The 15,782-nt window shown below is 43.5% G+C and overlaps 1 protein-coding gene across 1 annotated transcript in view; it reads right to left on the reverse strand.

Annotated features, from left to right (window-relative positions):
- The window catches only part of LOC108798466 (sodium-dependent noradrenaline transporter-like), a 180,224-nt gene that overhangs the window by 147,581 nt on the left and 16,861 nt on the right, over positions 1 to 15,782 (reverse strand). The window contains exon 2 of the mRNA XM_018570227.1: positions 3,805 to 3,929. Within this exon, the coding sequence (XP_018425729.1) occupies positions 3,805 to 3,929 (125 nt within the window). The remainder of the gene's footprint in view (positions 1 to 3,804; positions 3,930 to 15,782) is intronic.

Raw genomic sequence — 15,782 nt, forward strand, 5'->3', positions numbered from 1 at the left:
CCCCCTGCAATTAGTTCATACTCTGTGCAAGCTGCAGTGTGCTTCTCACTTGTGAAATCAACTTCCAAAAGATCAGCCGCACAAAACCAGAGTAAGTGAAATCCAGTTTTATTGAAGTAGATCCAAACAAATTCCAAGAAAATAAATCCAAAGTATGATATGCAACATGTACATCACTATGAGTCTCCCCCGTGCTAACGCCTCTCACGTGTTTCACCACCTGGGCTTAATCATAGAGGTGAAGCCCTTTAGTTTATGTGCACGATATGTGTAAAATATCACCCTGTTCCACGGAAACGGTAATTGTAGTAATAATTCTAATAGTCTTCAGCCTTCAATGAATAATAGATCTCTCAATTGAAACAGAAGGCAGAAAGAATTATAATAGTAAACCAGTGGGAAACTCATGTGCATGGTAAGTTTCCCAATAAAATAATAAACTGATGGGTTATTGGACTTGTTAGGCATCGTGTGTGTTTTCCTCCGGGGTAGATCCCTTTCCTTTTTGTGTATCCATAACACCTGTTTACTCATTCTAGTTTTGTATTCCTTTGTATAAAGCTTCAGAGCTGTGGAGAGAAATTTTCAGGAGGCTGAGCAGGGCGGGAGGAGAGAGCTGTCAGCGTTATCACAGGAGGCCGAGCTCTTCTCCCACACAACCACGCTCGGAGCAGTATACAAACACTCAGCGATAACTGAGGACAAAGTATGCAGGGCTGAAACTAGGGGGGGGGGCAGTGGGGCATGTGCCCTAGGCGCTGCATTAGGAGGGGCTCCGCCATCAGGGTGACCAACCGGCTAGGGGTGGACCTACCGCTCAGTGCTGGGGGGGACTGGATGGCACTGCGTACCAACCCAGCCTCGTGCGGTAGGTCTGCCATCACAGGAGGAGGCATGACACTTTAATTTTAAAGATGGGACTGTGTGTCCCGCACTTCCTGAGGAACCACAGCTGAGCCTGTATACAGAAACCTGCTGAGATCTGGTGAGTGAGATCCTCCTTCAGTCCTGCTGTGATATTCCAACTGCCCCCCTGAGAGCTTTCATCTGCCCTGCTGTGATCTTCTTTCTGCCCCTGCTGTAATCTTCCACCTGTCTCTGCTGTGATCTTCCATCTTTCATCCTGAGAACTTCCACCTGCCCCTCTGAGATCTTCCATATGTCTTGCTGCAATCTTCCATCTGCCCCCCTGAGATCCTTCATCTTCCCTGCAGTGATTTTCCGTCCGCCCCCCAAGATCCTTCATCTGCCCCGCTGCCATCTTCCATCTGCCCCTGAAGCCATCTTCCATCTGCCCCTGATGCCATCTTCCATCTGCCCCTGATGCCATCTTCCATCTGCCACTGATGCCATCTTCAATCTGCCCCTGATGCAATCTTTAATCTGCCCCTGATGCCATCTTCAATCTGCCACTGCTGAGATCCTCAATCTGCTGGTGTACAAGTACCAGGAACAGGTAAGAGGAGCTGGGAGGGAGATGCAGCCCGGACACTGCCGAGCCCAGCATGGATGCTGCACAGCCCATCTGTTAGACTCTATGGTGGGCTCTGCAGGGGTCTCAGGTGGGTCCTGTGTCCAGCGCGTCACTAAGCTCTGCGTCCATTGGGTCACTAAGCCCTGCGCCCATTAGGTCACTAAGCCCAGAGTCCATCGGGTCACCAAGCCCAGAGTCCATCGGGTCACCAAGCCCAGAGTCCATCGGGTCACTAGTGCCATTCTGCATTAGAGTGTAAGCTCCTCTGTACAGAGACTGGTGTGACTGTCTCAGTGTTCTCTGTACAGCACTGCGGTATATGTCGGCGCTATATAAATGTATAATAATAGTGTGTGACTGTGGGGGGACATTAGAGTGTAAGCTCCTGTGTACAGAGACTGATGTGGCTGGTTCAGTGTTCTCTGCACAACGCTGCGGTATATGTCAGAGCTATATAAATGTATAATAATAACAACTATGCACCGATACCGAGTACTCTCTCAAGTGCTCCGATGCCTAGCCCAGTACTTTAGCTTCAGACATCAGGAAGCCAGGCAGCAAGTCATTACACGGCGCTCGGTTTCCTGATTGTCCAGAAAGTCGGCTCCATGCTTTCTCACCACCTAGTGATGAGAAGCTTGGGGGCGGCTTCCCTGCTAAGCGGGAAGCCGGGTGGTGAGTCATTACACGCCGCCCGAGTTCCTTAATGGGACTTCCGGTATTGGTATTTGGTATCGGCGAGTTGCCGGAAAAAAAATATCTGTACTCGACACAGAAAAACTAGTATCGGTGCATCCCTAATAATAACAGTGTGTGACTGTGGGGGGGACATTAGAGTGTATGCTCCTCTGTCAGAGACTGATGTGACTGGTTCAGTGTGTGGGGCGGCGGTGCGGGGGGCGGCCTAAAGCCATGTAAGGGGCCCCAACATTTTTGATGTCTGCCCTGATCATCTGCAATCCTGTGCTGTGCATATATCTGACTGTCAAACTCTCCACAATTGTCTCCTGTACTTACAGCACATAATTTCCTCCATTCTCCTCTACTGAACACACTTCCTAACCTTTTCTCCTGCACACATTTCCTACTGCCTTACTCTACACAATCTTCTTCTGCATATACTGGCCACTGTCATACACTCACAAGCCACTCCTGGACGTGCTGCCTACAGTCATACCCTCTACATAGTTTCCACTGTCTTATCTTTTCCTGGATATAGTGTCAACTGTCATACCGCCCATCACTCCTCTCCAGCACATACAGCCTGCCATTTAACTCTCCAGCACTCCTCTCATACAGATATTGCCCAGTTCTATAATATCCTCACTCTGTTGCAGATACCTGCTGTCATACCAACTGAGATATCTATCCTGCATATCTTACACTACAAATCTATTTAAACATTGTTTCTACTTCTTATTGAGCCTGCTATATTTAAAACACTATCATCATTAGCAATATTTGGAACATCTCGAATATAGTTAATTCTGGAATAGTTACAATTTTCCTAGTTGTTTATGGAGTATATTTCTAACACTCCATAGGTCTTCAGAATAGAAAGGATAAGAATGAGGGCTCATGCATGAGGGCACATTTAGGGGCGTACAAAATAAATTGGTGCTTTTTTTCTGTGCCCTGGATAAACAACTAGTGAGTACAGCCACCCATAAATACGAATGGATGTGCACCGTTGTATGTGAGTTCACACAAGTACTCGATCAAACCTACATACAGCATACAGATGTTTTCTGTGAATGCAGACCTTCTGCATTTGGGAAATAAATCTCTAAGTTTTGCTTAGGTTTACGTGAGCACTGGTGTATACCTGCGTACAGCTGTGCAAAGCCATTCATATGTTTGGGCAGTTGTGTACACCAGTTATTCAAGTAATTCAAGCTGTGCACACCAGTTATTCAAGTAAGCAAAAACTTAATATTTTGTACACCTGCTGTAGAATAGCTAAGGGGTTAAAAAGAGGAAAAACAAGTTACCCCACTTAGCACACACGTTACTAATACCTTTGCTCATGCAGTTATAATAAAGCTGTAATATTCTGTGTTAGCAATGGTAAAATAATGGTTTATTCATGCTCAAACTTGCTATAAAAATTTACATTAACCTAAGAAAAAAAATTAATTAATTTAGGTTTGCTTAAAGTCATTTAGTTCTCCGTTTTCCATATTGATGTAAATTCAACCCTTATCCAAAAATTATAAACAGTAATTTTAAAAAAATGCTGCATTTGCAAAAAGTCATTTTCAGTTATCCCTGAATACAGAAACTGTGGTACGAAGAATAACTACTAAAGCTCAAAAAAAATAATGACTCACCTTCTGTTGCTACATCTTCTATTTTGACATTATTTTTTTGAGCCATGTAACCAAGTATTGAGAAAATGGCAAATCCAGAGATAAAACTTGTGACACAGTTAATTGTACTTGTAAGCAAAGCATCCCTGAAATGAAAAAGATTGGTTCACACTTTAAATCTGTTGATCTGCCGCTACAGTTTTTTCTTTTTGTATTATTGATATTGAGTCTGCACATTAATATAGAACATTCACATCAGCCCTTGCATCAGTGAAGATTACAATATAACAGTCTTAAACACACATGAAACTAAGGGCAATTTGAATATAAGCCAGTAAAAAGAGTTAGGAATGTGTGAGGAAGATTTGTCATCACCTCAGACAGACATGCAAAAAAATTGAGAATACACTCAATAACGTATTTCCTTGACGGAAAGAATCATAGCCTTTCAACTATTTTATATTGCATCTATAATTATTATGGATTTAATTTTACAGTTGCATTTAAGTAGTATTATTTAACACTTTAAATGTACAACATATTTTATTAAGAAACAACTCTGGTAGACCCACTGCAAGGGTTATGTTTAATTCTACCCAATGCACTGCAATTGTTAAGTGCTTGTTTTGGTCCAGGATCTAAAATAAAAAAAAAGATAGTGCAGGTGCTACCTATGTTATAATATCAATATTCAATATATTAAGTAGCAATTACAATATATCAAAAACTACGGGGAACAAAGGGAGCTATGCAAAATACAGCTAAAGTGAAAAACCAAACTCCAGGGTTTCACAATTACAATATATCCATCATCTACAGTGTCTGGAACATTTTAGTTCATGTCATAAATCTAGGACCCAAGGCTCTCCTTGTCTGTGCAGCTGACAAGCTAAAAACAGTTTAGGGTGGATATATAATTAGAAAATCATCCCTGGCTCTTGTAGTTCTTGTGTGTTTCCCCTCCCTTCTCTCTATCAGATTACTGCCTACTTCTTTGGAGTGCAACACAGTCTTTTCCCTCGGTCCATATGCTACTGGATTGAGACACAATCTACTGCTGACATTGTCTGACATTACTTCTCTGATACACCCTCCGGGTTCTGTATTATGCTGTTACATACAGGATGGGCTCGGTCTTGGCGGATTATGTGTTTTTTTCAAAACCAGTGCCTCATATTGGATCATGTTTACCAGCCTCTATACCTAGAGGCGTAACTAGAACCTTCAGGGCCCCGGCGCAAGGAACCTTGAAGGCCCCACCCCAACCCCCATGGCACCGTATGGTTAACAGGAAGGCTGCCTTACGCACAGACCGGATTAATGAGGAAATGAGGAAAATTTATTTACAAAGTATTCGTTTGTAATGGTTTATTGTGACTGTTAATAGTATGCCATGCATGGCAGTGAATGATGTATGGAATATTATTAATGATCACAATTAACGATTTTATCAAAATACTTTGTAAATAAATCCCTGTTTCCTCGATAATACTGGTCTGTGCGCAAGCGCAGATGCTGAGGTCGGCAAATTCGACTACGTTGGCGTTCTCAACAGAACACTGGTATCTGCATTTAGTATCGGGGCATTTTCACGAGTATGGGTACTCGTGAAAATGCCCAGTATTGGCAGTGGTGTATCCCTACTTAAAAATATAATGCATTGCTAAGACTTGTAGTCCTACATAGTTGGTGCTATTCTGCATTGCTGTATAATCATCATACAGCAATGCAGAATACCAACAGCTATGCGGGACTACAAGTCCCAGCAATACATTATAATAAACGTCAGCAATGCAGAATACCACCAGCTATGCGGGACTACAAGTCCCAGCAATACATTATAATAAAAGTCAGCAATGCAGAATACTACTAGAGCTACCAGAATACTACCAGAATACTCGCAGAATACTACAAGTCCCAGCAATACATTATAATAAAAGTGAGCAATGCAGAATACCAACAGCAGCAGAATACTGCAGCACATTCTGCAGGACTAGTGACAGCCTCTCCAGCCCTGCCGCACATCTGCCCGTACATGCTGCGGGTGGCAGAGCGGCAGGGAAGGAGCGGCACGATCTTGGGGGAGCCCTCTTCTTCCTCGCTGGGCGCCCCCCTAACAGGCAGAACGCCGGGGCCCGGTCGCAATTGCGACCCTGGTAGTTCCGCCAGTGTCTATACCAGGTTGTTCTCTTTTCTCTCCAATTTTTGTATTAAAATGCTTATTAAAATCTGATTTCAAAAAAAATAATAGAAAATGATCCAATTCAAAAATGTAGTGGATTAAAAAAAATTACTGTAGCTTTAATATTAACACCAATTTAAAATGATTTATAAGGTATACATACTCTTTTAAATATCTTATTTTATTTTTCAGTTGCCAGATATTATGTGCTTTAGATGATACATTTGTAAATACATTTGATTTGTTAATGTATAAGTATATGAGAATGGTAGTATGAGTTGCTTTTGCAGTTTGGTACATTAGGGTTTACGTATTTGATGCGAGATCCATTGAGGCGGCCAAAAAGTGAAACTTATGTGGGACAATTTAATATAAAGGATATGCCTATTTCATCTTTTAGTTTGTGAGTGGTAAATATTTACATAAATTTTCTATCACCCTCAACTGGCACACATACAATTATATTGTGCCTGTCCCACAATTCTATTGCCTTAATTTAAGGATAGCCTGGAAGGAAAAAACTGCAGTGATCTCTGTGTACAAACAGTCATGTGAAAAAGTAAGAACACCCCCATGGAAATTATTGACTTTTTCAACAGGAAAACATTACAGGATGGCATCGGCACCCCACGGTTGCGACATGTAGTCCAACGCCGCCCACAATCCTGTATACCGCAACGGCCAGGCGCCGATGCCATCCTCAATTTAACCAGTTGACATCCGCGGTGTTAAACCCCCTTCCCATCCAGGCCATTTTTCAGTATTCAGCGCTGCGGTACTTTGACTGACATTTATTCCGTCATGCAATGCTGTACTGAAATGAATTTTATACCTTTTTTGGGGGGCAGAACAACTTGGCCCCCCTCCAGGTCTGCCTCTTCCCCCGCCTTCCCCCCGCCCCTGGCTGCTACTTTTGCCATCCATGTAACAGTAGTGTGAATGGTCGGGTGATGTGAGGACTCCTAGGAAGTCAATGACAGGGGTGGCTGGCTGGGGTCATGGTGCTCTCCTCCCACTGGGCTCCCTACCTGGTTCTAAACTTACTGCACTCCACATCCGGTACTTAGGCACTCTCGCCCACTGTAGACCGCCGCTGGCTGTCCATGATTCTGGGCTGTGAGCTGTGGGAGGATAGTGGGAGGAGTCAGACATTGTCAAAGTCAGTGATCTATAATTTTTCTTGATCCTATCCATTTTCTCAACTGTGTCACTTCCAGTGGGGCAGAGTCATCTGAATCAGCTGTTTTCATGACCCCCTTTCTTCATGACATGCGCACCTGGAAGTGACGCGGTAGAGAAATGTATGGGTTGAGGAAAGTTAGAACACACCGGTAGTGGAGGGATGCCTCATCAGTGCTGTGCGCGTGCTGCGACCCTGGTAGTTCTGCCACTAACTCCAAGCTGTAGGGGGACTACAAATCTCAGCACAATATACAGCAATGCAGATTAATACCACCAGCTAGAGGACTATAAATCTCAGAAATACATTGTACAGCAATAAACAATACCAACAGCTATAGAGAACTACAATTCCCAACAATATATTACACAACAATTAAGAATACCAACAGCTATAGAGAACTACAATTCCCAGCAATACATTATACAGCAATGCAGAATGGCATCAGCTATAGAGGACTACAAATCCCAGCAATACATAATACAGCAAGGAGGGTTCTGTGGGCTCTCAGGAGGTCAGTGTGAGCTCTCAGGTGAGTTGTGCAGGCTCTCACCAGGGGTCCAGAGAGTTTCACAGGTGCGTGCAGGTGCAACAGAGGCGGCTCCCTAATTAGGCTCTCAGGTGGCCAATGTGGACTGCCATGTGGCCAGTGGGGCTCTCTGCTGGTCAGTGCGGGCTATCTGCTGGTCAATGGTGGCTCCCTGATAATTAGTGGGGGCTCTGTGGTGGCTCCCAGGTGGTTAGTGGTGGTTAGTGGGGGCTCCATGGACCCTGGTGGGCCCCCGCCAAATTAAGCAGCTCGTGCCTGATCCTCGCATACCGAGGCGATCCGGGCTGGATCGGGCAGACACGGCCCTCTAATCAGGCATGTTAGAGGGCCGCCCGTGGGGGCCTCCCGAGGCCCCCTTGAGGAGCGAGCTGCCGCCCGATTACAGAGCCGCATCTGCTGCATGCTGGCTGGCCGGGAGCAGCGGTGCAGGTGGCAGAAAGGCAGCGGAGGGAGGGAACAACGCAGGGCCGGTGCAAGGATTTTTGCCTACACAGGCGAAGGTGCATTTTTGCACCCCCTGCGGCGCCCACAGATGGCTGTCTATACAGCCTTGCACTCATGCCGGCCATGACCACATTGCTCAATCTACCCTAAAAGCTGGGAGTCATTTCTTCACTAAGAGCAGATCACACGTTAGGTTCACCTTTCTGACCATGTTTCAAGTTATACCCATATTTAGGGTGAAACATGAAACACGGTCAGATTGCAACCCCCCACTTACCTGAATCACAGGGTTCTTCGCCCCACGGGCTGCTGTTTGTTTTTCTTTTAAGTTGTGCGGCTGTACTCTGCCCACACAGCCGCATCATCCATCCACAGGAAGGAGGAACTACGAGTCCTGTTTGCCATCGGGGGACTTGTAGTTTCAGAGTTCCTAACTTAGGAACATGTTCGAAAACCAGCCGAACATCGTACGATGTTCGGCTGGTTTGTGGCATGTTCGCAAGATAAAAGCCGCACGGGCCGGTGTGCGCAAGCGCACACTGCCTGTTCAGCATTGCGATCATCGCAAGTACGATCTGCCTGTCCAAAGATAGGCAGATCTTACGTTTTTTTTAATTACCTTACAACCATCGCAAGACAAAAGTCTTGCGATGGTTGTAAGGTGTGTGCCCAGCCTGAGGCTACCTGCATATAACTTTTTGGGTCCTTGAAGACTTCTTTTAGCATTAAACAGACACATTAGCAGTCATTTGACACCGACACGACTTGTAAATTATTTTTCTTACAGTGGAATGTTTGATTTCAAATAATTCAGCAATCTTTTAAAAATCCTTGCCAGATTAATATGCATTCACAATTCTCTTTCTGAGGGCCATAGAACGGTCTTTTGGCATGATGATACCACACAAATCAATAGCAAGAACACATGACCCTAGATATCTGAGGTTTAAAAAAGATCTGCTTCATCTTAAAAAAAGGAGATTACTATCATTGGTATCTAACCTGAAACAACAGGTTCGAATGTCATAGAATTGAAGTAGTGGTGTATTTAATTTTTTTTTTCCACATGGCAATATATATTCCTTAACTAATTCCGGGCCGCAATACGTCTATAGACGGCGGCCTGTTAAAGTGGTTAGAACAAGAACATGGCTGCTGCAATAGCCGTGTTCCTGGTACCGCTTTTAACAGCCAGCGATGGCTGTTAATGTACAAGCGATTAGGCGCCTGTACAGCCGAGATTACATCACTTCCGGTGTCGCTGTACACCGTCTCCAGCTCTTAGAGCCGGGAGATGAAGCTGGGAAAGCATATCTCTGCTTCCTCAGCTTCTTTGGGGTCCCTAGGTGACATTAGGGGTCTAAAAGACCCCTGATGTCTCCAGAAAGAGGACCTGTCAAGCCCTATCCTCTATTACAAAGGGGGCTTGTTAGCCCCCTATGTAATAGCAATAGGGTTGGTGTAAAAAAAAAAAGTGTTTAAAAGTTCTAAAAATTAAAAGTAACATAAAAGAAAAATGAAAAAAAAAATGTTGTACGTCCCCCGCCCCCCACGTGCACGCACATACACACGCAAACACCGTCGGTGCGCCTACGTACGAAAACGACAATTGCGCTACACATTGCCGCAAACGTCAGAGTGAGAGCAATAATTCTAGCACTATCAATCACTGTTAGCACTAAACTGATGAGTGGTAAAATCGTTTAAAATGTTCCCTATCGGAAATTCTGGGTATTGAAGTTTTTGCGGCTTCACAGGCGAACGCAATTTTAAGGCTTGACATGGTTGGTATCTATTTACCTGGCGTGACCCCATATTTTATATTTTACCAAAAAATTGGGTATTATATTATGTTTCTGTGCACTAAATTTTAATTAAGTTTATTTTTTCCAAAAAATACTGGTTTGATAAGAATTTGCGCAAAAACCGTGCAACATAAAAATTTGCAAATAGCATTTTTCTATTCTACAGGGCCTCTGCTTTCAGAACATATATCATTGTTTCGGGGTCTGAAGCTGTTTTCTAGCCAACAATCTATATTTTATCATGTGTGCGCAAATAGTAAGAAAATTCCCCGGAGAGCAAGTGGTTAATTTATATTATAAGAATAAATACAATATGTCATTTTTCTGTGTCATTTGTTCAGGTTTACCACCTTAATCTGCAGGGACTGTATGAATGAATATTTAATGCTTGTCTGTTAAAATATGTTGGAAAACAGCAAAACATAAACCAGCAGTTGGACAAATATATAGCAAAATATACTTTTTAGTGATTTTTAAACTGTTAAGAAATGTTACTTATTAAATAGTTATTATACACTGAAGACAAGTATATCAATGGGATTGGTTTGACAATCGCTCCTGCCCCTCTATCACACTCCAGGATACAGTGGAGTAGTGGTTAGCACTTCCGCCTTGCAGCACAAGGGGTCCCTGGTTCACATCCCAGTTACTATCTGATAGATATCTGCAAGCTTGCATTTTCTTCCTGTGATTGTGTGGGTTTCCTCTAGGTATTTCAGTTTCCTCTGTCACGCTAAAAGGTTAATTGGCTCCTATCTAACTTGGCTGTGTGCATGTGAGATAGGGACCTTAGATTCTAAGTTCCTTGAGGGCAGGGAGTGATGTGAATGTGCAGTTATGTAAAGCACTGCATAAATTGTTAGCACTATATCAATATCAGTTATAATACAGAGGGAATTTAATGCATAGTAATATGTTGAGAAAGTCAACAATTTCCATGGGGTGTTACTACTTTTCACATGACTGATAAATCTTTCATGTGCCTAAATCTTGAATGCGTCTTTAACTACCTCCCGGCCAGCCGCTGTGTATACACGACCGGCCGGGAGCTTCTTGGATGTAACTGGGCGTGTATACACGTCCTGTTACATCCGCCCGCTCGGGCGCGCCGCGTGGAGCGCGTGAGCGGGAAATCTCTGCTTCATCAGCTTCTTCAGGGGGGTCCTAGGTGACATTAGGGGTCTTGGAGACCCCTGATGTCTCCATAAAGAGGACCTGTCACCTCTTTTGCTATAACATAAGGGGGTTTCTCAGCCTCTCTGTGATAGCAATAAAGTTAAGTGAAAAAATGGTAAAAAAATGTAAAGTTTCCTGAATAAAGTAAAAAATAAAACCCGCAGGGGTGATTAAATACCACCAAAATAAAGCTCTATCTGTCCCCAAAAAAGGGTATAAAATTCATTTCAGTACAGCGTTGCATGATGGAATAAACGTCAGTCAAAGTACCGCAGCGCTGAATACTGAAAAATGGCCTGGCCAGGAAGGGGGTCTAAACACCTGGTCTTCAAGCGATTTACACTATATTGTTTTGCCTCCCTCTTAACCAATATTGTAGAAGGTAAAGTAAAAGTCTCTTTTTTTTAAAACAGAGCTAAGCTTATACTTTTTCAATGTATTTTTTGGCGATAGATAACATGCTTAAGTGCTTAAATATGGCTTTAAATTAAAAGAGAAGTATGGGGTAACCTTACCGCACATACTGGAGCTGGGGGGCAGAGGTTTGCAAACCTCCCTTGCAATATGCGCTCAAACCCTTGCTCCAGTCCTAGATTATTCAGTTCCCCTATCAATTCTCCTGCAATTCACCCGGGATTCTGTCAGAATTGAATAATCTCGGTCAAAATAGCCAAATCAAAAAAATTCTGCCATTTAGCTTGCTTTCCAAATTGTATATATTGTTCTAGATTTGTAACATTCTCCTCCCAATTCCCCTGCAATCCACCTTTTAGTGAATAATTTCTGTAACACCAGAATGTATATAGGAGCGGGGCTTGTGGGTGGGGCTTGTATATGGGCGGAACACAAGGGGGCCCCATAATCTCATATTGCCCGGGGGCCCCATGCATTGTCAGTCCGCCCCTGAATTGAAATATGTAAAAATCTTTGACAGCAGTCCAAGAAACAGAAAATTGCTATCAGGAAGACAGGGTGCCAGAGACAATGGTAACACTTCTAAATTAACAGGCCAATGCTGGTTCAATTCATGTTTTTACAATATTTCCACTAGGGCACAGGTTGCAAAACCTCTAGATAACCAGGCCCCCACTGTTTCAAATGCAAATCAATTTTGTAGATAATGTCCAGCAGGCAAAATAGCAGCAGCACTAAGAGGATGACCATGCCTCACTGGTGGAATAAAAAAAAAAAGATACGGTAGATTAATTACAGTACAAAGGCAGAATGGCACCCACGTGTTCTAATATAACAAAATATGCTAAGTTGCAACAGCTGAATAACATTAACATTTTACAGATATATTTTTCATCACATCGATAAGATGAAAACAGGCAGAGGCAGCATCAGGATGACCAGGCACCCAATGGTTCTAATATAATAAATTGTTCTAGGTAATTCTTAGCAAGAAAGAACCATAGATAACAGCAGCAGCAGGATTAAGCCAGGCTCTTTTGTGTCTCACCAGAGCTCTGTCTCCCCGAGGCTCTGTGGATCTAACAAGGCTGGTTGGACTCCACAGAGCTTTGGTGAGGCTCCACAGAGCCCTAATGCTCTGGTGAGACCCCAAAGAGCCCTGGTGAGACTCTAGAGAGCTTTACAGAGCCCTGATGCTGGTGAGACCCTGCGGAGCATTGGTTTTACCAGTGCTTCTTGAGGTCTCACTAGGCTCTTTGGGGTCTCACCAGGCCACTGAGAGGTCTAACCAGGCTGGTGAAACCGCACTGAGCCCTGGTAAAACCCTACAGAGCCCTAGTTTATTCAGGGATCTGTGGGGTCTCACCAGGGCACTTTGGGGTCTCACCAGCCCTGGTTTAACCCCACAGAACCATGTTGGGACCCTACCCTGGTGGGCTCTTTGGGGTCTCACCAGGCCACTGAGAGGTCTAACCAGGCTGGTGAAACCGCACTGAGCCCTGGTAAAACCCTACAGAGCCCTAGTTTATTCAGGGATCTGTGGGGTCTCACCAGGGCTTTGCGGGGTCTCACCAGCCTGGTTATACCCCACAGAGCCCTGGTAAGACCCCATAGGCCTGAGTGGGGCCTCATGTTTAGGTTTCGCCTAAGGCCTCGCCATTGGGTGCCTCTGATGACCAGGCACCCAATGGTTCTAATATAATAAATTGTTCTAGGTCATTTTTAGCAAGAAAGAACCATAGATAACAACAGCAGCAGGATTAAGCCAAGCAAAATAGAAAGTACAACATAGACATGGAACCTACACCACACCATACTCATTACAGATACTTACATTATTCAACAATACAGAAATTGACTTTTATGGTGTTTCATAATGGGACACATCACCGTATATGACATTCCCAGACTTTTATTTCTACATATTAAAACATCAGTCCATTAAAGCAAGCAATACAATCACATTTTTGCTCCATTTGGATCCACAAAATAAAGTGAAGCACACAACACTACTCCCAACAGATCTTACAAAGTATACAAAGTCTGCCATCCGAGGGAGATCCTCAAGCTAATGAAACTGAGAGGGTTATTCACAAAGCTGCCGAAGGATCCAGCTGTAGCTTCGGCTGAACCTTCGGCTAGCTTTGGTTAGGTAGACCTTTGTTTCAGTAGAACCGAAGGGCTGCTGTACGGTCTATTCACTATAGCCCGTACAGCTCCTGAAGTTGGCCGAGCGGCTCAGCCAAGCCGAAGGCATTTGCTCCGGCTCGGCTGAGCCGAGGTGAAATCCGAAGCGGGCCGAAAACCTACTACTGACAACTGGACAGAGCAAGCCGTCATCTCATGTAACGGGGGGACGCTGATCTGTCATTACAATGAGAACTCAGTGGAGCCGCCATGATGTCACGGCGAGTTCTCAGTGTGTAATGACAGTTCAGCGTCCCCTGGTTACTCAGTGACCAGGGGACGCTGAACTGTCATGAGAGCTCAGCGAGGCCGGCCTTGATATTACTGCTGGCTGCGCAGAGCTCTCATTGTAATGACCGTTCAGCGTAACCCTGAGAGTGTGAAGCTCCTGTGATGGGGGAAAGCCTGATGATAAATAATGCAAGGGGCCCTGCTGCTGTCTATATAGCCTCCATTAGCCTGGTTTATTACAAGCAGAGCAGGGAATAGCTAAAGGCTTGGGTACAGCCTGCTGCACAGGCACGCCTCCCCGGGTGACGTCACCATGCAGCTTGTCAACCACCCTTCCCTTTATTATACAGAAAGGGAGGGGATAGTGATTTGTCTCTGGGTCCCCCACAGTTCTCCCACTTTTACTATTCAAACTGTTTTCTAGATAATTTCAAGCAGAGAGACAGAATGGTAGTTCACAAGAACACCACCACTGGATTTATCTCTAACATTTTATAATTTTCTGAATGCATACAGATTGTCAGCACCAACTGATGAGACCTGATAAAATATTTTAGATAACTTATTTCAGGAAGACACAATGGCAGACCATAGCAGCAGAAGAGTGACATGGCCCCTACTTATTGCAAGTGTGCATTTTGAATAGCAGGAGTCAGTGGCAGCATAAGGAGGATGACTATAGTTCCAGTCGTTAAGCTGCAATTCATTTTTCTAGACAATTTTCAGCACATAATTGAATTTAATAGAGGGTGTTTATAAGTACTTCAGAAAACTTTGGCAGTTAAAAATATCAGGAATGTCAGTCATTTGCTTGTAAATGTCGATTGAAAAATTAATTACCAAGCCAAAATTGGCCTTGCAACAACCACTGAAGTAAAATAAATATTTTACAAGCTGCCATTCTCATACAAATTGTCTTACAAATAAACTGACTTCTAAATAAAAAATAAATATATTGTTTAGGTTATGTATAGAATTTATGGGAAGGCTAAATGTAGAGCTGCAACAGTTAATCGATTTAGTTGATTAAAATCGACGATTGAAAACGTTGGCACCGTTTTCGATCATATGTGGCTCAAGTTGTGGTTAAAAAATTAGAAATTAAACTTCTTCATCTTCAAATGTGATATTACTTTTGTAGAGGTTGTGAACATTAAATATTTACTATGGGTTGGGGCATAGAAAAGGTTGGGAATCACTGTACTAGAGAGTCTTACATGTACACACCCACAGTACAATACCATCCTGCATAAATCATCAAAGCAGTGAGCCCTGATTTGGGCTTAAACCACAAAGCATGACTCAATATAGATTGAACTGACAAGGGGAGAAAACATACTTAGGCAATGATATTGTATGACAACCTTTAAGCAATCGCTTAGTGGCTGGAATTATAATTTTACAACAGGTAAAAGTTTGATTAATCTTAAATATCATCAATATTCACATATATATTTTGTTTCATGTCTGGTTTCTTATGGTTAACACATAATTAGGAGTTACAGTCTTAAGTAGTCTAGATGTTGCTATCTAAGGTGTCAAACTAGTGGAAGTTTAGATTTATTGTATTTATCTGTTAGAGTCAGCAGAGAATCAGTCTGCTGACTCTAACAGAAACCACTTGTAATATGGACTCACCCAATGCACTGGGCAGCAGGCAGCACTCACCCAAGGATAAGAGGTATAATGCAGCTAGGGTGGTGCCCTACATCTCCCCCATGTGGGATAGGTATTTGGTAGTCTGCCACTTATCCCAGGACAAGGTACACATAGTACAACCTGGGTCTAAACTTGGGGATGTCTGTCCTAATATTACACATGAATTCCCAC

The sequence above is a fragment of the Nanorana parkeri genome, unplaced genomic scaffold, assembly GCF_000935625.1.
Source record: "Nanorana parkeri isolate BGI_ZX_2015 unplaced genomic scaffold, ASM93562v1 scaffold1481, whole genome shotgun sequence".
In the NCBI taxonomy this organism is placed as follows: Eukaryota; Metazoa; Chordata; class Amphibia; order Anura; family Dicroglossidae; genus Nanorana; species Nanorana parkeri.